Source organism: Marmota flaviventris, chromosome 8 (assembly GCF_047511675.1).
Source record: "Marmota flaviventris isolate mMarFla1 chromosome 8, mMarFla1.hap1, whole genome shotgun sequence".
Classification (NCBI taxonomy): domain Eukaryota; kingdom Metazoa; phylum Chordata; class Mammalia; order Rodentia; family Sciuridae; genus Marmota; species Marmota flaviventris.
Genome location: NC_092505.1, coordinates 133,442,924 through 133,463,059, shown reverse-complemented (window position 1 = coordinate 133,463,059; position 20,136 = coordinate 133,442,924). Strand labels below are relative to the sequence as shown.

At 53.3% G+C, this 20,136-nt stretch overlaps 4 protein-coding genes across 10 annotated transcripts; all 4 read right to left on the bottom strand.

The window, feature by feature from the left end:
• Positions 1–241: 241 nt before the first annotated feature.
• Ifrd2 (interferon related developmental regulator 2) lies at positions 242–5,963 on the bottom strand. Its single transcript, XM_027933961.2, has 12 exons — positions 5,807–5,963; positions 3,065–3,184; positions 2,893–2,977; positions 2,663–2,787; positions 2,421–2,578; positions 2,207–2,257; positions 1,944–2,122; positions 1,749–1,854; positions 1,282–1,419; positions 1,065–1,193; positions 891–986; positions 242–757 (listed from the first exon to the last, which is right to left on the bottom strand). The coding sequence occupies exons 1-12, from the start codon at positions 5,859–5,861 to the stop codon at positions 677–679; spliced, it is 1,323 nt and encodes a 440-aa protein (XP_027789762.1). The 5' UTR covers positions 5,862–5,963; the 3' UTR covers positions 242–676.
• Positions 5,964–6,394: 431 nt separating this feature from the next.
• On the bottom strand, positions 6,395–12,270 carry Hyal3 (hyaluronidase 3). 5 transcript variants are annotated; one of them, XM_027933707.2, is made up of 5 exons: positions 11,776–11,856; positions 8,507–8,576; positions 7,666–7,810; positions 7,192–7,281; positions 6,395–7,083 (listed from the first exon to the last, which is right to left on the bottom strand). In XM_027933707.2, the coding sequence occupies exons 2-5, from the start codon at positions 8,551–8,553 to the stop codon at positions 6,814–6,816; spliced, it is 552 nt and encodes a 183-aa protein (XP_027789508.1). In that variant the 5' UTR covers positions 8,554–8,576; positions 11,776–11,856; the 3' UTR covers positions 6,395–6,813. The 5 variants fall into 5 exon arrangements, with proteins under 5 accessions (XP_027789508.1, XP_027789510.1, XP_027789505.1 ...); XM_027933709.2 differs by lacking the exons at positions 8,507–8,576; positions 11,776–11,856 and adding an exon at positions 12,187–12,270; XM_027933704.2 differs by having other exon boundaries at positions 7,666–8,576.
• On the bottom strand, positions 9,291–10,459 carry Naa80 (N-alpha-acetyltransferase 80, NatH catalytic subunit). Its single transcript, XM_027933712.2, has one exon. The coding sequence runs from the start codon at positions 10,443–10,445 to the stop codon at positions 9,507–9,509; it is 939 nt and encodes a 312-aa protein (XP_027789513.2). The 5' UTR covers positions 10,446–10,459; the 3' UTR covers positions 9,291–9,506.
• A 1,347-nt stretch (positions 12,271–13,617) lies between the features above and the next one.
• On the bottom strand, positions 13,618–16,031 carry Hyal1 (hyaluronidase 1). Of its 3 annotated transcripts, none has more exons than XM_027934065.2 (4): positions 15,934–16,031; positions 14,525–15,448; positions 14,104–14,193; positions 13,618–13,934 (listed from the first exon to the last, which is right to left on the bottom strand). In XM_027934065.2, exons 1-4 carry the CDS (start codon positions 15,952–15,954, stop codon positions 13,620–13,622), a joined length of 1,350 nt encoding a protein of 449 aa, XP_027789866.2. In that variant the 5' UTR covers positions 15,955–16,031; the 3' UTR covers positions 13,618–13,619. The 3 variants fall into 3 exon arrangements, with proteins under 3 accessions (XP_027789866.2, XP_071471793.1, XP_071471792.1); XM_071615692.1 differs by having other exon boundaries at positions 14,525–15,197; positions 15,934–16,024; XM_071615691.1 differs by lacking the exon at positions 14,104–14,193.
• Between the last annotated feature and the right edge of the window lie 4,105 nt (positions 16,032–20,136).

The window sequence follows — 20,136 nt, the reverse complement described above, 5'->3', positions numbered from 1 at the left end:
CCTCCTGGCTTCTCCTGTGGCCTGTCAGCACCCTCTGGCTACCCCTAGATAGAAGGTTCAGAAGTCTAGAAATAGCTGCCCCCATTGTAGTGTTGCCAGGCCTCCCAGTGGGGGTCCGGCCTCAGTTCTCAAGGACAGGCTGGGTTCTGAGTTGAGGTAAGGGAGCCCCAGCTGGCCCAAATTTGGGATGGTGGATGGGGAGGGAGAGGGGGCCGAAATACCTAAGAGTCAAGGCCACAAGAAGCTGAGAATTCTGTTTAATTATCTCTTATATAATCTTTAAAAATCTGCACAAATCCATTCCAGGTTGCTTTGCTTCCACACCTACTATGATGGCATTTGTCCAGATGCCAGTCCCCCAAAGAGAGTGTGTTACCCCAGGGGAACAAGGCCTAAAAAAAGGAAAGGGAGGGACAGCTTCCCTACTGACTACCCTGGGAGAGGCACACATTTGGCCTCACCTGAGAAAGGGCAGGAAGAGGCCATAGGGTTGAGTGCAGGGACAAAGGCCAGGGTCCCAAAAGTCCTGACCCTTCACCCATCCACCCTATATCTGTTTTTGGTTTTGCCATTAAAAAAATAAAGTGACAATCACTGGCAGAGACCAGTTCTTGCACTCTCTTCTGTTAAAAATATGGGCAACAATGAGGGTAGTCTTCTCTTCAGCTGGTCTGCCTCACAGGATGTCTGCCCGCTTGTCCCTTACACGGCTGCGAGCCTTGGTCCGGGCTTTGAAGGCGGCAGCATTGTACAGGTGCTGGGGTAGGGCAAAGAGAGTGACAAGGTGAGCCAGGAAGGGAAAAGCCCAGGCTCCTCTGGCAGCCCTTGCTGAGCTCCAGGCCCCCAGGAAACGGGAAGAGAGGGAAAGTACAGGGGCCTGGGGCACAAACCTTCTCAAAGCGTGAAATTTTGCAGGCCTTCAGGGCAGTGGCATCCAGCACCAGCACCGGGCCCAGGCCAAAGATGTCACGAAGAAGCTCATTGTTCTGAGGACAAAGAAGGCAATAAACTCAGGACAGTCCAAAGTAGCCAAGCTGGGCAGCCCTCCCCGAGTAGCCTCCCACCTGAAGGTGGTGGTGCATGCCGGAACCCAGCACATCCCTGAAGGCAGCATAGATCCGGTGCCGAGCCCAGCTGTCCACATAGAGCACTTCAAGTCCAAAGCGGATCGTCTCTTCCTCACATTCACTGCCCTGCAGGGTAGAGGGGCCCACACAACTGGGCTTGGCTGCTATGCCTGGGGATGCACTCGTGCTAGAACACACTCGTTCTCACACGCACCTCAACAAAGTTCAGCACAGCACGGAAAGTAGAGCGTTGGCGCCGGCGGTCAGCCTTAGCACGGTACTTGTTGCTGTCAGTGGCCAGAGTGCGCAGGGTACCACAGAGTGCCTCCATGTCCTCATAAATGAAGTCCTCCTGTGGGAGGGCGATGAAGATTGGGGTTGTGAGCTCCATTGCCCCCCCACCCCCGTTGGCTCTTAATGTAAGCTGCCTGAAGCCTTTCTTTCACCGAGAATCCTCCTCTTCTGTCTGACCTCCCTCAACCCCTCCTTGGCCTCTGCCTATACAGAATACCACTGTTCAGAGTCCCCATCACAGCTCCTAGCATGTGAGTCAATGTTGAGGCCATCTTCCCTGCATAATGACCCCAGGCTGCTCTGTTATCTGTGGCATGTTCTGCATCCAGTCTGGGATGGGCAATAGCACAAGCAGGTACCCCCCACAACCCCCATTGTCCCTCATACCTCAAGGTCCCGGGCAAGCTCAAAGAGTAGTGCGATGGTTTCACCAGCAGCAATCCGCAGGTTCACACTTTCACTGGACAAGAGCTGGGGCAGCCGGGGCAGCTGCCTAGGGAAGAGGCATGCTAAGCTACATGTGGGCATTGTTGGGGGCCCCATCATGATCTCCTCCCACTCCCAGTGGACAGCTGCCCCTACCTGTTGAGGATGTGGCTAATATGGGTGCTGGGACAGATGGTGAGCAGCAATGCCCAGGCCTGCAGGGCAGCACAAAGCAGCCCATGAAGACTGGCAGGGACCACAGGAGTTGTGGAACCACCTGTGCCACAGGACCGGCTGAAAACACCTTCCAAGCAGGCAAGGCAAGAGACCAGGTCCTAGGAGCACAGGGAGGCAGGGGATGGACTCAGGGACAGACCTATGGGTTTAGGTGGTACCACTTGTGTCCAAAGGCCACTTACCTGGACATCAGCAGCAGCCACATAGCAACCCAAGCCGAGAGCAGAAGCACACTGTTGGAAGGAGGACAGAGCCAGACCTGGTTAGGGAGTGAACCCAGCTTCCCAGCCGTGGGGCTCAACTCCCTTAGAGTAGGGGAGCCTGAACAGGTGAAATCTATCACTCTACTTAGGGATAAGGTGAAGGAAAGGTTCTTTGGCGCTTGGGAATACTCACGTGGAGCCGGGCAGCAGGGCTAGCTGTGCTGTCACTAAGCACAGAGATCAGCAGGGGCTGCAGGCTGTGGAACAGCTCCTCACCCTTGGGTCCAGGGCCCAGCTGTACACACAGCAGGCCTAGGACAGCAGCAGCCAGGGCCTGTTCCTCACCCTTCCCTGTGGGATCCTTTCAGTTAGCCCAAGGCAGCAAGGATCACCTCCTGCCTAGTTAAGGTTCCCCGTGCATCCTAAGGGCCTAACCTTTCTTGAGGCACTTTTCCAGGGCATCGGTCAGTGTAAGGCTGCGCTCTAGCAAGAAGTCAGGAAGTAGGCGGGAGGCCAGGGCCAGGCGCAGGCTCTCTAGAGCTCCTTGCCGGGTCTTGGCACTGGGGAAATAGAGAAGGGGGGTCATGGGGGCCAGCCTCCTTTGTCATATTTGGCATGGGCTGAGCAGGGCCCCACTGTAGGAGTTGGCTGGCAGCCAGGAATACCTCTTGTCTGTGAGGCAGTCCACATATTCCTTCAGCTTTTCCTCAAGGTCTTCCTGTTGGCCCTGCTCATCCACGGCATCCCCCCCTGCAAGGCCAGTGGGTCAGCACCACTTCTTGCCCTCGCCCAGTGGAGCCTGAGCCAAGCCCCGACCAAACTGCCACCTGCTCTCACCCAGACTGTCCTCTGCTGTGGTGCTGAGAAGGCTGGGACAGTCACTGGTGGTGCTGCGGGCCTCACTGGCTGCCTCATCCTCACTGGAACCTGAGTCAGCTTGGGCACTGCTCCGGGCACCTGATGAGAGTAAAAACAGGATATGTTTGTGGGGTTCAGTGGTGTACACCTGTAATCCCAACTACTCAGGAGGCTGAGGCAGGAGAATTGCAAGTTTGAGGGCAGCCTTGGCAAACAGCAAGACTCTGTCTCAAACAAACAAACAAAAAAAGTGGCTTGCTTCCATTAATGAGGGTTGGGCATATCTCACTCAACCTCATAACTAAACAAGACAGAATGCTGCCCGCCCTCAAAGATGAGGGGGCCAAAACTGAGTTGGGCAGTACACGAACTGAAACAGCAGACTTGAGCCAAGAAGCAAGAAAAAGGGAAGGAGATCAATCTTTTGAAAAGTGTCAAGAATAAGGCTTAGCTAGGGATAATGTGGCAGACTTGATGGAAAGAGCCTCCCTGAGATCAAAGCCTGTTTTTTTTTTTTTTTTTTTTTTAGAGAGAGAGAGAGAGAGAGAATTTTTTAATATTAATATTTTAGTTTTCGGCAGACACAATGTTTATTTGTACGTGGTGCTAAGGATCAAACCCAGGCCACACGCATGCCAGGCGAGCGCGCTACCACTTGAGCCACATCCCCAGCCCTCAAAGCCTGTTTTAAGGAAGAGACTGGAAGCCAAACTAGAGGTAGAAGGGAGGGGCTGTATGGGTCCAACTAGGCCTGTGGCCCAGCTTGGATTATGCCCTAAAGTGGGCAATACAAAGGTCAGGGTCTTAGATTATAGTTAGGCAGACCTGGGGTTCAAACTCCAGCTCACTTCTTTTTTCCCCCCAAGCTAGGGAGCAAACCCAGGGCCTTGGACTTGCTAGGCAAGTGTCCTATCACTGGACTACACCCTTGGTCCCCAGCTCTACTTTTTAAAAAAATATTTTTAGTTGTTAATGGGCCTTTATTTGTATGTGGTGCTAAGAATTGAACCCACTGCCTCATGCATGCTAGGCAAGCACTTTACCACTGAGCCACAGTCCCAGCCAACCTTTTCTCTGTTTTTTAACACATTCATTTTGTTTATTTATTGTTATGAGGTGTTGAGAATCAAACCCAGTGCATTACACTTGCCAGGCAAGTGCTCTACCACTGAGCCACAACCCAAGCCCCCAGCTCTACATCTTTTCTTTTTAGTATTTATTTTTTAGTTGTAGTTGGACTCAATACCTTTATTTTATTTATTTTTATGTGGTGCCGAGGATCGAACCCAGGGATTTGAACATACTAGGCGACAGTCTACTGCTAAGCCACAAACCCCAGCACCTCCAGCTCTATATCTTAACAGAGTTGTAATGGGTCAGTTGCCCTGGCTTTGAAGCCTCCATTTCTCTATCTGCAAAACAGAGAAGCAAATGCATTTAAGGTGGAGCAGCTGAAGACAAGTGGTTTGTTATGGTTCTGCTGCAGGCCAACAAATTCACCAAGCCACCTATGAGTTCTGAGGGCAAAAGCCCAGCTTCTACTGAATGTGCTGGGTATCCCATGCTTCAAGTATATTGTCTTCTCAGCTTCCTTTGGTCCATCCAGGACCTTCAGCTATGGTGGATTTTAGATAAACACAGTCCTCCTGACCCTGGTAGAGAAGAAACTGGCCCCTAAAAAAGGAGAACACAGGGAAATCTCTAGCGAGAGCCTTCCTGATATATGTTCTGTCCAAGGCTACGTGCTACTTTGGTAAGGGTGGCTACTGTGGCAAAGCCCTGGACAGGTTCTGACAACAAGGCTGGCCCTACATCTCAGAAACTACTTATACTCCTTGCCTGTAGGAAAAAGTCCAGCAGGCACACTGCCCCTGCTCACTTCTTCTCTACCTAGCTGCAAAAGCAGCCCAGCCTTCCCTCATTTGCTCCACTGTGTTATGATCCCCACAGCTGCCAAATCTCTGTACAATCTGCTCTCTTTCCATGGTTATCTCTTCTCATCTTCTCAGAATTCACCCAGAGGATCTCTTTGCATGTGATTTCCTAAGTTCCTCAGTCTGGGGCTGACACCACTCAGTGAAAAAGTTTCAGCACCAGTCCCTTTGAACTGTCACTATCCTATTTAGTGTTCCACACCCAAGCCCCATTAGGCGGTGGTCAGACACTCTATCGCATCAGAACAAACATATGTGTTTACTTCAACAGGACAGGTTCTTGGTTGATAAGCAATAACTAAGACTGCCTCAGGCTCTAGGGTATTCATCCAGTCCCCTGACAGGAATCACCCGGATTCTGTAGTTTCCCACTCGCACCTCACCTCTTTCAGTTTTGGGAGCAAGTTAGGCGTCTGCCAGCTTCCCTGTCCAGACCACCAAAGGACAAGGGACCACTTGGCAAGGAGGCTAGCTTCGCTCTCTGTCCAGTAGGTTTATCCACCACAGCAGGCAAATGGGGTGGAGGGGCAGTGGGAAAATCAACGTCCAAAGGTACTGGCTGAGTCACCACTGGGAACGCGGGATCCCGACAGGCGGCTGGCAGCGCGCTCAAGTTGGGCGCACACGTGGCCGATGCCTGCTGGGACACGTGCGGGCCTCGGCACAGTTCAGGGAGGCTAGGCTAATTAAGAGGTGTTCCCAGCCCCAGGACCCTCGGGGACACGACGGGGACCCACGCGGGGCCTCTGCTCGCTGCTGGAACAGCTGCCTGGAGCCCCCCACTCACCTCCACGGCGCTGGCCGCCCTTGCGGGGCGCGTTGCCCTTACGGGCGCGGGGCATGCTGGGAACTGGGTATGGGGGGCGCGGGGTCAGGGACCAGGCGGGCGGGCGCTCCAAACCAGCGAGATGCTGGCCGGTGCGCTGTGCTGAGACTTGGACAGACGACGGGAGCCACACGCCGCGCGCGCCACCATCTTCGCGAGGCGCCCCGCCCTGCCAAACGGGTAGCTGGGAAGGCGAGTTCCCTGCCACCTGGTTCAGACCCACATCCACGGCCCCGGAACTACTATTCCCAGGGGGCTGCGCGCACAGGTTAGGGCCTGCTGTCTAGAAGCAGAGCACCACGGTAGTCGCAGTTAACTCCTGGATCCACAAGCCGTGCCCGCCCTATCTGAACTCTGCACCCACAATTCCCTGCCCGCCGTCCAGCCCCGCGCTGTGCACGATGGCACAGTCCTTAACTCTGATCTTTCCTTCCACGGATGAAGCACCATGGCAAGACCGACATTTTAGGGCCCTTGCAGCGGTTCACTTGCTCAAAGGCTCAGGCTAAATTCTGGGACCCTATAGGGAGAACAGACCCTTTCAGACAATGAAAGAAAAAGTGACTTTATGATGAAAACGTAGTGCAGATAACAGCTTAGCATTTAGAGACCATATCCCAAATTTCTTGGGAACATCTGCCCGTGGATGGCCCTCCTGTGACTTCTCTGTGGACCCACTAAGGTATAGGAACAAAGCCCTGGGCTGGCAACCCTTAACCAGTTGGAGCCCTGACTTTGCCAGAGGCTGCTTTGTGTCATGAGGAGTCAGATGATCTCAGAGGACTTTGGTTTTATAAGCGTTTTTTCTGGCCCTTTCCACCCCTCAGAGATCCCAAGGGAAGTGGGAGCGAAAGTGTGTGCTTGGGAATGTATTGATTGTAAGCTGAATAGAGCAAAAGGCGGGGTTCCTCCAGGACTAGGAAAGTGGCAGCAGGGACAAGAATAGGTAGGAACAGGGACTCCTGGCTTTATACTGCTTTCTTAGGCCCAGGCCTCGGCTCCTGGCAGGTAGGGCCAGTCCAGCCCCAGTAACAGCGACAGCTGAAAGACTCCCAAGCTCCAAGGCTGCCATCTGGCTGCAGGTGCAGAAAGGCTTCCATTTTTCCTGGGTTTTGCCAGGCACAGCGCCCATGGCCATGGCACTGCTGGAGACTGCAGGCTGTGGCTGCTCTGGTCACATTGATCACATAGGGGCCTAGGGTGCTCACCAGGTAGTCATGGAGACTCCAGCACTTCTCCTGAGGCGGAAGGAAAGGATGTGTCGGTGCTCTTGCTCCATATCCTTGACAAGGCCTCTCCCCCATCCTGGGCCCCAGCATGTACAGGCGGAAGGGGATAATGATCACCTTAGAACTGGAGAAGCTCAGGTCCCCCCAGAGCACCACGCCGGCTGCCCCCAGTGCTGCGCTCACACCAATGGTCTGAACCAGGTCATTCTGGAGGCAAAGAGCTGCTAAGCCAGGCTGAACTGGCTGGACCCATCTGGGCCCACCTTCACGATCAAGAAACTTTCACTGTCACAACTGATTTCAACTCTAGAGTTGGGTGCCTTTGCATTGGGTCTTTGAGAGGGTTTCACATGCCCTCCACTCAGAATGACCCTCCTTGAACCAGGGTTCCAAAGGTTATGCCCTGCCTTATACTTTCAGACCTTCTGACACAGAGCCATGGCTCCTTTTTCAGATGCTCCAGGATAGGGCTTTCCTCTAAGAACCCCTAGACTAGGACCTTCCTTTTAAATCAAGGTCTTCTCCTTAAGACTTCTATAGGACAGGACCATAGTGCTCAATGCAGACCCCTAAATTTCACCTTCTACTTACCTGGGACAGGAACCTCCCAGACTTCCGGAGTGTGAGGCGGGCATATGCCAGGACAGGCAGAGGATGTGTGTGCCCAGCACGGGCCACACGAAAGGCCTCCTCCAGGCGGTGTCGAACAAAGGCCTGGTGGTGAGCAGGCGGTAGCCTGGGTGGGAGATAGATGCTGGGGAAGAGAGCACTGGAGGCAGCCCAGAGCCAATGCAATTGGGTGTTGCGGGCAAGGGTGGCTGCATGGCAGTGGCCTGTGTAGTTGGAAGCTGTACCATGCCAGGCATTGCCACAGGCTGGGTAACGATAGAAGCCCCAGAGTCCATGGGGTCGCAGTGTCTGGCCCAGCTGCAGTGTGTTCTCCATCAGTGCGCGGGCTGCCTGTTCAAAGCCAGCACGGGCTTTGTGGAGCTGCTCTTGAGGGTGCAAGTCAGGGAATACCTGCTGTGCCCAAGCCTGGGAGGCTGCCTGGTAGGTGTGGCGGCGGCCCCAGTTCCCAGACCAGAGAGGATACCACTCCTCCCAGTCCAGCACTGCTAGGCCAGCAAAGCTGGGTCCTAGACTATGACGGATCTGGTGTGTAGCCTGTGCCAGGTGGCGGCCTAGGGACACAGCCTGGGGGATACCCCCATTGTGAGTTGTGCCTCTGGGCCCAAAGTAGGGATAGAGGCCAAGCTGGTTCTTGTAGAAGATGGAGATGTTCTGGCCATGGAAAAGCTGTCCATGGTTGGCTATGATGCCCAAGGCTTTCAGTGGTAAGTGCACACCAAAGTGGGCCTTACAGCGTGCTGAGGGTACGTTCCATATCACATAGAAGGGGTGATCAGGAGCCTGTGGCAAAGGCTGGCCATACCCCAGGCACAGGGCCACCCCCATCATCAGGACTGGGCCTAGCTGCATGGTCGTAACACAGAGATGGAAACCTGTAGAAAAAAAGGGATATGAGCTTGGAGTCCACAGCCATGCCTTCTGCATAGCAGGAAGAGCAGGGAAAGCTCCCCAGCTCCTCCCCACAAGGACGGGGGATGGGGAAAAGGTGGTTTCCAAGGGATCCCATAAGCCTTTCAGAGCAGCCATACCCCAAACTGGTCTGGGTAGTTCTCCTCTGGTGTTCTCTGTCTCTGTCAAGGTACCACTGTGTCCTCCAAGACCTCCTCACCCCACAGCTATCACAAGTCCCCTTCTTTCATCTTCCCATCTTGTTCCCTGCTCCAAGAACACTCAGCTCTCACCACCTTGTCTGCCTCACTTAATTCCTACTCAGTATCATCACCTCTGGGTATTCTGGACCCCTAGAAGAAGTGAGGGCCCTTGTCCTCCCAAAGCCTCTGAACTTCCTTATCCCACAATGGATCCTGACATGGTATGCCCATCTGTCCCCTTGAATGGGACCTTGTATAATTCCCCATTACCTATGCCCAGTCCAGGGCCAGGCACAGTAGGGCTCAGCGAAAGGTAATGAGGGAATGAATGGGGAAAGGAAGAGCCATTCTGTCTCCTGTGACTGGCAAGTTAGGAGGGGCAAAGGACAGGTGTCACCCCATCAATGGCCCCAGAGCCAATCTGGATCCCAGGACTTCTTCAGGAATAGGGAACCTGAAAAGTGAGGGTGGAGATCAACAAAAAACTGTCACACCTACACTCAACAGAAGCCTTTATTCAGCTACACTGATGACTCTAAGCCAGAGCTACTGGAGCTACCCCATTTAGCCCCCCTCTGATACCCAGGAAACATACCCAGGCTAAAGCTGCCCCCAGGGGTTAAGGGATGAAATATGGTCAGTGGGCTGAGGCTGGTATTGTTCTGGGAAGTTCAGGGACTCAGAAGGGCAGTGCTTTGTCCCAAGGGGCCCTCAGATATTTTTTTCCATCCAGAATATGGGGCATCCCCTGAGGTCTTGGTATTGTGTCTCCAGCAGGCTTTGTGGAAGGGGCCCTTCTGGAGATGAGGGTGAGGTGGGCTGGGGCAGGGGAGGGGGTGGTGGCAGTGGAGGCCCCTTAGGTCCCCTTGGGGCTGCTTGGGCAGTCAGGCTTGGGACTTTGCAGGATGGCCGGGAAGAGGGGGCCCTTGGGAAGGCACGGAGCAGGGTGGAGGGCAGCCGTTGGCTGGTGAAGACAAGGCCTTGAACAGGCTCACCCAACTGGTAGCCCAGGTGGGCATAGAAGTATAGCTGATCATGAGTGGTAAGGTGCAGCCGACGGAAGCCCCGGGTCCGAGCAAAGACTTCCAGGCCCTCCATGAGACGGCGGCCAAAGCCACGGCCCCTAAAGGCTCGGGCCACAACCACTGTTTCCACTAAGAGGCTCTGGGGCAGATCCAGCACTCGTGACAGACGGGCATGACCCACCACAATGGGAGCTGCTTCAGGGGTAAGACCAGGACTCAGCAGCATCAGGCAGAGAGGGAAGGCATCTGAGGACTGGCCCAAGGAGTGTAGGCGAGAAGCACGGCTGCGGGGCCACTGGTCATTGATGAGGTCAGCACAAGCATCCAGGAGCTCAGGTCGACAATGCACAGGCTCCAGTGTCAACTCAGCCAGGCTGGGGAGTGGGGTCTCCTCTGGCTGGTGTCTGGGATCCAGGGTTAGCTCAGCTGGGTCAGGACGGAGGGTCATCTCTGGATGGCATGTGGAATCCAGGGTCAGCTCAGCTAGCCTGGGGCTCAGGGTCACCTCTGGCTGGTGTGTGGGATCCAGGGTTAGCTTGGTCAGGTTGAATCTCAGGGTCAACTCTGGTTGGCAAGCAGGACCCAGAGTCAGTTTAGCTGGGCTGTTACTCAGGATCAGCTCCATCCAGTGCAGAGGGTCTAGGGTAGAGGTCAGAGTAGCTGGGCCAGGGACTCAGAGTGAGCTCTTGCCTACTCGTAGGATCCAGGCTCAGCTGAGTCAGGCTGGGAGCCAAGGTTAACTCCTGTTAGGCTGCAGGTGGCTCAGTGCCAGGCTGGAGATTAAGGCCAGTCTTCAAGCAGTGGCATCTCCTCAGACTACAGGGGCTCTCCTCCTATCAATAACAGCCATGCTGGGCTGTGGCAGGAAGACAAGGTTGGGGCAGGGAAGGACTGATGAGTGCAAAGGGGCACATGCATCCTAGGACTGGGGCATGATGGGCTGCACCTTGTTCCAAACTCACCTGATGATACAGGTGGCCTGGAAGAGACCCATCCTTTATACCTCAGGTGGAGGGGGGCAGGGTGTATGGACCCATGTGCCCTGCCACATACTGGAGGAAGGCTAAGAGTAATGGTGAATGCTGAAGACTGGGGCAGAACCCACGGGTCCTGGTCTCTACCCACTGTGGTTATAAATTTGTCCTCCCTAGAACCTCACTGTGTGTGGACAGTCAACCCAGCTAATACTTGCTGGCCGTTTTATCTCTAGAAGTCCAATATGGCTGGCCAACCTTGCACACATAAGGTGCAAACCAGACATCATGCCTCCTGTTCACACCCACCTGAGGTTTTCCATGGAGGAAACGCTGCCCCCAGGAGTTCCCCTGTCCCTTCCATCTCCTTACATATCAGCTTTCCTTCAGCTCCCAGCCTTTTCAATTGCCGGGTGACCCTTAGGCCCCATGCACTCACCCATCAGCTCACCTTCCCTTCTCTCTACTGCCTTTCTTGCCTGGGGCCCAAAGCCCATGGCCCCTTCTCCAACTCTGCCCAGCTCAGGAGACTTTGGGCAAGGACTCAAATGTCCCCACAGATGGGGCCCCAGCAGCACCAGCCCAGGGCCTAGCCCACAATCACATATAATGTTGCTTCTGCAGGCCTGGTTCCCTCTGGCCTGAGTTTCGTAGCCACCCTAGATAAGGACCACAGTTTCCTTCCTTTATCCACTGAGGCGCCCAACGGCTACCTGGTTGGGGGCCCAGATCTCCTATTCTCAAACACCATTGTTTGCCCACCTTATTCCAGGTCTTGCTGGCAAGAGGGTCTATACTAGAGGATTTCTTACACTGGGTGAGCAGCTGGGCCCCACACCTCTACTCCTGCTCCAGACAGTGCCTCCTGACCCTACTTCCCCATCTTCCCTGAGCTTGAGGACAATCCAACAACACTAGTCAATAACAGGCATCTCCCTCCCCTCACATCACATCCCATTCACAGGGATCTAAGCCTCTCACCTGCATCAGCCACCTCAGTGGCAGCAACAGTAGTAGCAGCAGCAGCACCCTTGGTCTGGAGGGAGTAAGCCCAGGATCCGCCTGCAGGTCCAGGATGCCAGGCGGGCTTAACCCCTTCAGTGCCAACCCCACCCACTGTGGGCGGGGCTAGTTTCTGGGTCTTTAAAAAGCCACCCCACTGTCTCCTCTGCCTCGGCTAATACCTAACTCCCTTTCCCACTTCTGTAGATCCTAGACGGTGGAGTTTTGGGGGTGGGGCTTCGAAAATTTAACTCTCTGGGTAGGTATGGCTCGGTATGTTCTAGGAAAGAACCACCGACGCAGGGAGGGCATGCGGGAAGACACGGCTAGTTGGGGACCGCACGCGCGGGACGCACCGACAGGCAGTAGTGGGGTGGGGGCGGTACTGACATGTTGATTCCGGGCTCGGGGATGTCCCGCGTCCTCGCTCCGCACGGCTCGGTATCCCACTGTCTCTCGCTCAGACTCTTGGGTCGGTCCGCGCTGGCCCCCAGCGGTGCGGCGGACGTACTGCAGCCATCGAAATGCACCGCACACTTCCTAGTCCTAAATCTCCCGAGGTGGTCAGGCCCTCAGCCGGCAAGGGAACTTCCCCGCCTAGGCCCCGCCCCTGGTTCTGCGCGTCACAACACTGAGCCAGCGCCGCCTCTGCTATTGCTGCCGCCCCTGCAGAGCTAAGCTGGATCTGTTGGCACGGCTTCCTCCCAGACCCGCCTCGTGAAGGTCCCGCCTCTGGTCCTCTGCATCGCTGCCCCAGTTCGGCTCCGTGGAGGCCCAGCCCCGAGGCCCGTACGTTACTGCTTTAGCCGGACGCAGGCCCTTCCTCCAGAGGATTCCGCCCCGTCCCCGCCCCACATCCTGTCGCGTTTTGACTAGGTTGGGTCGTCCTCCAGAGCCTATCCAACATGTTTAGATCAGGTGGAGCTTCCGGGAATTTGGACCCACACTGGGAAGCAGCCGCCCTCAAGCCGACTTTAGACTTAAAGGAAAGAGAGGAACCTTTCCTGCCCTCTGGTGCTGAGGGGCCTGCCCATTTTAGGCACTCAATAAATCGCTAAGTAAACCATGACTGCTTTATTTGCTGGGTTGTGCGGTGCCTCAGCGGACTCAGTCGCTTAAGGCTAGTTACCTTCAGCACCACAGTAGGTGCACAAGGGCTCTATCCCTGGAGACAGCCTGGGTTTGAATCTCAGCTTCTCTCTTTTTTTTTTTTTTTTTTTTTTTTTTGGTACTGTGGATTGAACCCAGGGGCGCTTAAGCACTGAGCTACATGCCCAGTCCCTTTTAAAAATTTTATTCTTTTATGTTTAAGATAGGGCCTCCCTAAGTTTCTGAGGCTGGTCTCAAACTTGTGATTCTCCTTCTTCAGTTTCCCAAATTGCTGGGATTACAGGTGTGCCTGGCTCAGCATCTCTCTTTTCTTGCTGTGCAACCTTGGGCAAAAAGGCATCCTGTGGGTGCCTCACTTTCTCATAGCCTCATTTTAGAGAATGAGTTAACCTCCTTAACATGCTTAGCACATGGCTTGGCACAAAGCAGGCACTGGATGAATTTAAAGACTTGGATTAGTGTCTCTGGAGCTGTTACCTTTCTAAGTAGACACATGTGGACACGGAGTGGATGATGTCTGCCCCTGGTTTCTAACTCTTTATGTGACTATCTGGCTTTGAGTGTGCATGAGCAGGCCATATGCCTATGACGGTGACTCAGTGTACTCCTGACTATAACCATGACTCCTGTGATTGTGCCTGTATTTGAGGAAGCCATGACCACTTGCAGAGTGCATTAGGTGCTCAATGTGTGCAACTGGATGTGACCAGTCATCACATGCCCTGCTGCTCACACCACTCTCCACGCCAGCCATGATAGCAGTGACATTTGAACTCCATAGCCATTTGTGCCTGATCCTCAAGTGAGAGGGCACCCTTCAGGGTCAAGGACCTGCCACCAGGCATAAGCTGGATGGAGAAACTGTCAGGGTTGAGGATAAGGAGAGCTTCAGGGTGGTTGGAGCGACGGGCACAACGGCCATGGCCAGAGCACAGGGCTTGACTGCAAAGAAGAGCTCCACTGGTCACGTTCAGGATGAAGGGCCCCAGGGTAGTATCCATATATTCCTTGATGGCCTGACATGATTCCTGGGTGGGAGGGAGAGCATCAGGGACAGTAGAGCCATGCACAGGCCCACCTAGGACATCAAGGTACTCATGTGCTGGCCAGCCAGGACTTCAGAAGTAAAAAGGGTAGGCCAGGGTCTCCCAAGTTAGTGTGAGCCACCCACCAGCCAGTCCTCAGACCTGAGCTTACCTTGGTGCTTGTGTTTTCCCAGCTCACCCAGAGCACCACTCCTGCTGCCCCCTGGGCTGCACTCTCTCCCAGGGTATGCTCCAACTCCTCCTGGGAAGGAGCAAGCACAGCTTTGTGGGGCTGCCCTCCCTCCTTGCAGCAGACTGCTGTGACACCGCTGGATGGGACAAATAATTTATAACCCCATCCAAGGCTTCTGTAGCCCTGGTAGCCAGATGTAAGCTGTAAGCCTGTCCTCCCTGTAACCTACAAATGCCATGAAGACAGGGTCTAAACCTTTCTAATAAATGCTGAATCACCTGTACTTAGCACAGAACTTGGCACAAAGTTGAACTCAAATGTGAGAATAGATGAAAGTGTCCCAAGGCTGTGTGGCCTCAGTTGTTGGGCTTACAAGGTGGGTAGGCCACAGTAGACTTACCAGGGGCAGAAGTCGGTTTGTCATGTCATAGAAGATCTGGGTGTAGGGCAGCACCGGCAGACTGGGGTCCCTGGCAGCCATAATCACACGAAATGCCTCACTCACACGATGACGTACATACATCTGTGCTTTCCCTGTGCCCGCCAACACTGCAGGCAGATAGATACTGGGATAGAGGGCACGGCTCTGGTTCCACAGCCACCCTAGCTGATCGTTCTGGGCACAGATGCCTGGTGGGCATTCGCCTGTGTAGTTGGACCTTAGAAAGTCATAGTTGTAGCAGTCAGGGAAGCCATAGAAGCCCCAGAGACCACGGGGACGCAGTGCCTGTCCCAACTGGAGGGTGCCTGCCATCCAGGCCTGTGCAGCTTCCTGGAACTGGGCCTGGGCTTCTGCCTCCACCCAAGTTTCTGGCCAGTCAGGATGCTGTGCCCTTACCAGTGCCCGAGAACGCTGCCGGTAAATGTCCTTGGTATCCCAGTTGAAGGCCCAGCGTGGGCGCCATGCCTCCCAGTCAATCACTGCCAGCCCTGAGAAGTCAGATTCAGGCATGGCATCCTGGATATCCTGAAATGTGCGGGCCAGGTGGGCATGCAGGCTGGCATTCTGGGGCAAGCCACCAAATACAGGCTCCCCAGTAGTTGTGTAGTAGGGGTAGGTCCCCAGTTGCGTGCTGTAGAAAATGGTCATGTTAGGGCCGCGGAAGGTCTGCCCCCGGTTGGCTATCACATCAAAGACACTGACATCCACATCTATTCCATGCGTCTCCAGGCACCACTGGGTGTTTGCATTCCAAACTGTGATGAAGGGCCGGTTGGGTACCACAGGACCCCTGGAGCCTTGAGCCACGTAGACCAAAGTCAGCAAGAGGGTACAGATGTGAAGCAGGTGGGCTGCAGTGGCAGTAGGTGGGTCTGAGGAAACCTGGCCAGGGGAGGCAGAGCTGAAGGCAGGCTTCAAACTCTCTCACCCCTGCTCAGGGCAGGTGGGATGAACCCCTTGCTGATAACTCCACCTCTGCTCTGGATTTAATTAAACATTGACCTGCAGGACTCAGGGAGGGCAAAGGGCAGAGGAAAGGCATGGAGGGGACCACTGCCAGTGGAGGGCACATCAGCGTCATCTCTGGGACCAGGCCTCTGCCATCTCCTCCCATAATTCTTGCCCTGGCCTAATCTTGCCCACCCATGTTCCCCAAGGGCCAAGGAAACCATGACATCCATTCAGGGAGGAGGAGCTAAGAACTGGGTCCTCAGGCCCGGACTGACCAGACTGATGATGGAAGCCCTTTCTTGTTTCTTCCATCAGAAATTCTGGCAGCCACTGGAAGCAGGGATGCTCAGAGACCAAGAACAGGTCAGCCCATCCCTCCTATACACCCATCAGTCTGCCCGCCTTTCCCTACTAACCTCAGGGTTGAAGGGTGTCATCCTAGAAACTTCCTGATCCTGAGGTGGTGGCCTAGGAAAAGCCTGGCTGTCCCACACTCTAGACCCAGCTGCACCAGAAACTCCCGGAGGAAAAAGTAGCTGCGGAAAATTCTGAGCTTTTGTAGGTCCAGGGGTGGGCCTTGATGGGGGTGGTCCTTTAAGGGGGTGGTGCTGAGGCTGAGTCAGCAGTGGTCCCTCCCACCCTGAGAGCAGTGGGCGGGGCCTTGTGACTTTATTGGGTCTGGAAGGGATAGGTGGTGGCAGAGGCAGCTGGGCAGGCCTGTCTGTGGCCCAGAGTCTGGATGCCTGAGGATTATAGACTCAGAGAGTGTACTTTCTCCAAGCCACTGCATAATGACATTGGTAGGCCCCTAGGCACTGTTAGCTTTGTGGCTGTCTTCCTCCTTAAAACATTTGTTTTTCCTGTCCTGGGGATTCAACCCAGGACCTCACACATCCCTAGCCCCTTAAAACAATATTATTATTATTGTTATTACTACTGTGATTTTGAGACAGTGACTGGCTATGTTGTCCAGACCCGTCTCAAACTCCTGGAATAAACTGATCTTTCTGCCTCAGACTCCCAAGTAACTGGGACTACAGGCATATATATGCCACTGAGCTTAACTAGAACAGAATTTTAAAATACATCTTACAACTGTGTAGGCATAAAGATAAATTTAGGGCTGAGGTTGTGTCCAGCGGTAGAGTACTTGCCTAGCACGTGCGGGGCGCTGGGTGATCCTCAGCACCATATAAAAATAAAATAAAGATATTGTGTCCAACTACAACTAAAACAAAATACTTAAGATATTTAGTCCAGACTAGTTTCATTATTATGTATTCATTATTAGTGTATTTATATTTTTTCTTCCAACTAAAAAAACTAAAAACATTTCTGTGGGTCACTAAAGGTATTGTGGCCCTTGGCACTGTTTGTGTCTACTATGTCTTGTGCCTAAGCCGTCCTTGTTGTAGGGATCTGTTTCTGAAAGCCACTGTATTCGTGAAGTCTGGGCTGTGTCATTACCTTTTGTATATGTCCTCGGTCAGTGGTTGTGTTTTTGTGAAACTTCAGTTGGTGACCATCCGGGCCTCTGCACAAATTCCAGGGGTTTGTACATACAGGTAAGTGTAAGACTAAGTACCTTATGTCTCACACTGCATGTGTGTGAGACCTTGATGTCTTGTGACCATGAAACCTCAAGTTTGTGTGACCCTGGGTAAGCAAGGATCCATCAGTGAACATATGCTTGCCTGTTCATTTGTGGTTTCCCTTGTTCTGATTCAGAAGCTGTTTATTGAGACTTGCTAGATGTTCAGGCCTGGTCAGGCTTGCCTGCCAGGGTGGGGTAAAGGAAAACACTGGGGTGAAAGTACTGCCTGGGCCTGCAGCTGTGGCTGAGCCTAAGCCACAGAATCTTCAGCCTGGTGGCCTTGGAGAAATGACACTCACAGTGGGCTACCAATTGAGCTTGGTCTTCCAGGCTGGCTGGGCTGAGGGAAAGGAGGGCCCAGGGCATAGGGGACTGTGGATGTGTGTACAGAGGTGGTGGCTGCTGATCTTGTTCAGGAAGAAGGGTCACAGAGTGATAACTGGGTAGCCCAGAGAGACTGGCACAACCCTCAAGGGCTAAGGAGACAAGAGAACATCAAGGCAGCCCCTGACCTCTCTCCTGGAGGCTCTGGGCTACCTCCTGATGCCCCCAGAAACCTTGTCCAGGAAAGCAGCAGGCTAGCATTGTTTAGCTGGCCTCAGTCCAAGGGAAAAACCCTAATGGTGGAATAACAGGAAGAGTTGAGGATGCCTGAAGCCCTCCCCTGCCCCAAGCCTTTCCCATAGGTCTGTTCCTGCCCAACTGGTCTAATTGGATTGATGCATGAAGGGAGGTAGGGAGTATGCTTGTATGTCTGGGGTCCATCTGGCTGGATAATCCTGCTCTCTGGCTGTGCATGCTTCAGATCTCTGAGTCACCTCACTCTCATTATCTCACCTCTACCCCTTCCTCCTCTGCCCCACAGGAAAGTTCTGACTATCCCTGGGTTTTACTTTCCCCAAGTCCTCCTAGGAAAATGATATAAAGTGTACATAGGTTTGTTGGAGATGGATGGGTACAAGTCACAAATGTGTAGGAAAGGTCATGGTGTGCAGACACAGATGTTTAGGGAACGTAATAGCTGTGAGGATTGAAACTTTGCCTATAGGGGCTGACAGGTAGGGCCATTGCTAGGTAAAAAGTCACAGCTGTGTGGGAGGGGTCACAGATGTGGAGATGTGTGGTCACATCTCCTCCTTCCTTGCCCTCCCTCTGCTGAACTCCATTTCATAGCCTTATGGACCATCACTGAATCTTTCCTCCAACCTGGCCTCTCCCCACGATAGCCATTAGCATCTGGGACCCCCTCTACTTCCGTGTCTTCCTTCCTGACCATGTGAATTTACATTACCCTCCTAGTGCTGTCACCCAGACCCATGCTGTCATCAGCCAGAGGAAGAAGGGAGGGATCTCTTTACAATGTGTGTTGACATGGTTTTGGTTGGGCTTGTTCCTCAGACTCTACTTCCCTAATCACACCATCTTTTTGTGTGCCTGATACTTGCTGGAGCACTCTCCACGTCTGGCATCTGACTTGGTCTGGGCATTTAGTGTGTACTTCCTTCTACTTTGTCATCCCATTCAACACAGGGGTCTTACTTGATGTCCTTCACAGCCATATCCCTAGTACCCAGCAAGCACTGGCCCAGATTATTGTACTTAGTGTACTTACTACTTACTCAACATTGAGATACTTATTGCCATCAGGAGAAGTAAGTTCTGGGGCTACCCCTCTCATCTCTGTCTTCAGTACACCCCCAAGCCATACCCCAGTCCTGAACTATGTATTGTAGTTGTGTTCCAACTTCCTTCAAGCCTCTGTCCATGCTTTGTTTCCTGGTATTAAGCTGCTCCCTCCCCTTTCACATATCAATGTAGAAAGTACTTGGAGAGGACAACTCCCCTAAACCCCTGTTGTGTGCTGCTCTTTCCGACTCAGTTTCTTTTCATTCTTTTATTTATTTTTTTTAACTTTTTTTTTGGGGACAGGTACTGGAGATTAAAACCAGGGCCTTTGTATTCAAACACCTTAGCACTACAGTTGCTTGAGAGCCAGTAAGTCAGTTTGCTGAGAGCAGGACTTGTGTGTCACACCTAACACAGACAGGGGCAGTGAAGCAGCTCAGAGCTGATCTGACTATTCTGGTTGCTACTTCTCTGGGACAGCTAGGATTCTCCTGTGGCTAGGATACAACTTTTTGTTGTTGTTTTTACAGTGCTGGGGATTAAACCCAGAGCATCATGCATGTTAGGCAAATATTCTGCCACTGAGCTACATCCCTAGCCCCAGAGCTAATCTTTGTTTTGTGGTAATTCTATCACTGAGGGCAAATCTATCACTGAGCCACATCCCCCGTCCTTTTTTATATTTTATTTTGAGACAGGGTCTCTCTAAATTGCTCAGGGCCTCACCAAGTTGTTGAGGGTTGGCTTTGAACTTGTGATCCTCCTGCCTTAGTCTCCAGGGTCACTGGGATTCTAGGCATGTGCCACATCCAGCCAGAGCTGATCTTTGATGATGTTCCCTGGTCCCAGGCTCAGGATGCCTACCCATAGCCCCATCATGTATCTTCATAGTGTGACAGGGACTGAACCTCAGAATTGACATCTTAACCCTCCCTACCCACCTCCCTCCCTACCAGACTCAAGGAAAAGCTGTGACCCAGATGGGAAGAGGTAGATATAGTGTAAGTCCAGTGCCCTTGGGAGCAGTGAGCAGAGGAGATACCCTTGCCTTTGAAAATAGCAGGGAAGATCAAACATCTACTTCTCCCTGATGGGCAAGGCTGGTACTGGCCTAGCTGGGGGTGCAGGGGCAAGTGGCAGAAGCACATCAAGCTCTGTCCCTCACACAAGGTTAGATCCAATTCCATTTTATTCAATGTGGAGAAAGCAAGGTCTTTGGTGCTAGCTTGGGAGTGTGGGTTCCTCCACTCTCAGTGGCCCTTGTCTCAGCAGGACAGCTTCAGAGCGGGCAGCTCTGGTATCCCAGGTCAGTCCTGGTGAACACATTTTACAGGTGAGAAGTTCCCAGAAGATTTCAGAGATCTAAGCTCAACCTCGTGGGCAACCCTGGACTCTCTCA

Coding starts and splice junctions, on each gene's coding strand:
- Ifrd2 (XM_027933961.2), bottom strand. CDS start 5,861: ATGCCCCGCGCCCGTAAGGGCAACGCGCCCCGCAAGGGCGGCCAGCGC. Junction 2,978..3,064: donor CACAGCAGAGGACAGTCTGG/GTGAGAGCAGGT, acceptor CTGGCCTTGCAG/GGGGGGATGCCGTGGATGAG. Junction 1,420..1,748: donor AGCTTGCCCGGGACCTTGAG/GTATGAGGGACA, acceptor GCCCTCCCACAG/GAGGACTTCATTTATGAGGA.
- Hyal3 (XM_027933704.2), bottom strand. CDS start 8,553: ATGCAGCTAGGCCCAGTCCTGATGATGGGGGTGGCCCTGTGCCTGGGG. Junction 7,282..7,665: donor CTGGGAGGTTCCTGTCCCAG/GTAAGTAGAAGG, acceptor CTTTGCCTCCAG/AATGACCTGGTTCAGACCAT. Junction 7,084..7,191: donor TGAGCTTCTCCAGTTCTAAG/GTGATCATTATC, acceptor CTTCCGCCTCAG/GAGAAGTGCTGGAGTCTCCA.
- Naa80 (XM_027933712.2), bottom strand. CDS start 10,445: ATGGAGCTGATCCTGAGTAACAGCCCAGCTAAACTGACTCTGGGTCCT.
- Hyal1 (XM_027934065.2), bottom strand. CDS start 15,954: ATGACACCCTTCAACCCTGAG. Junction 15,449..15,933: donor TGACACCCTTCAACCCTGAG/GTTAGTAGGGAA, acceptor TCCCCTGGCCAG/GTTTCCTCAGACCCACCTAC. Junction 14,194..14,524: donor CAAACCGACTTCTGCCCCTG/GTAAGTCTACTG, acceptor GCTCCTTCCCAG/GAGGAGTTGGAGCATACCCT.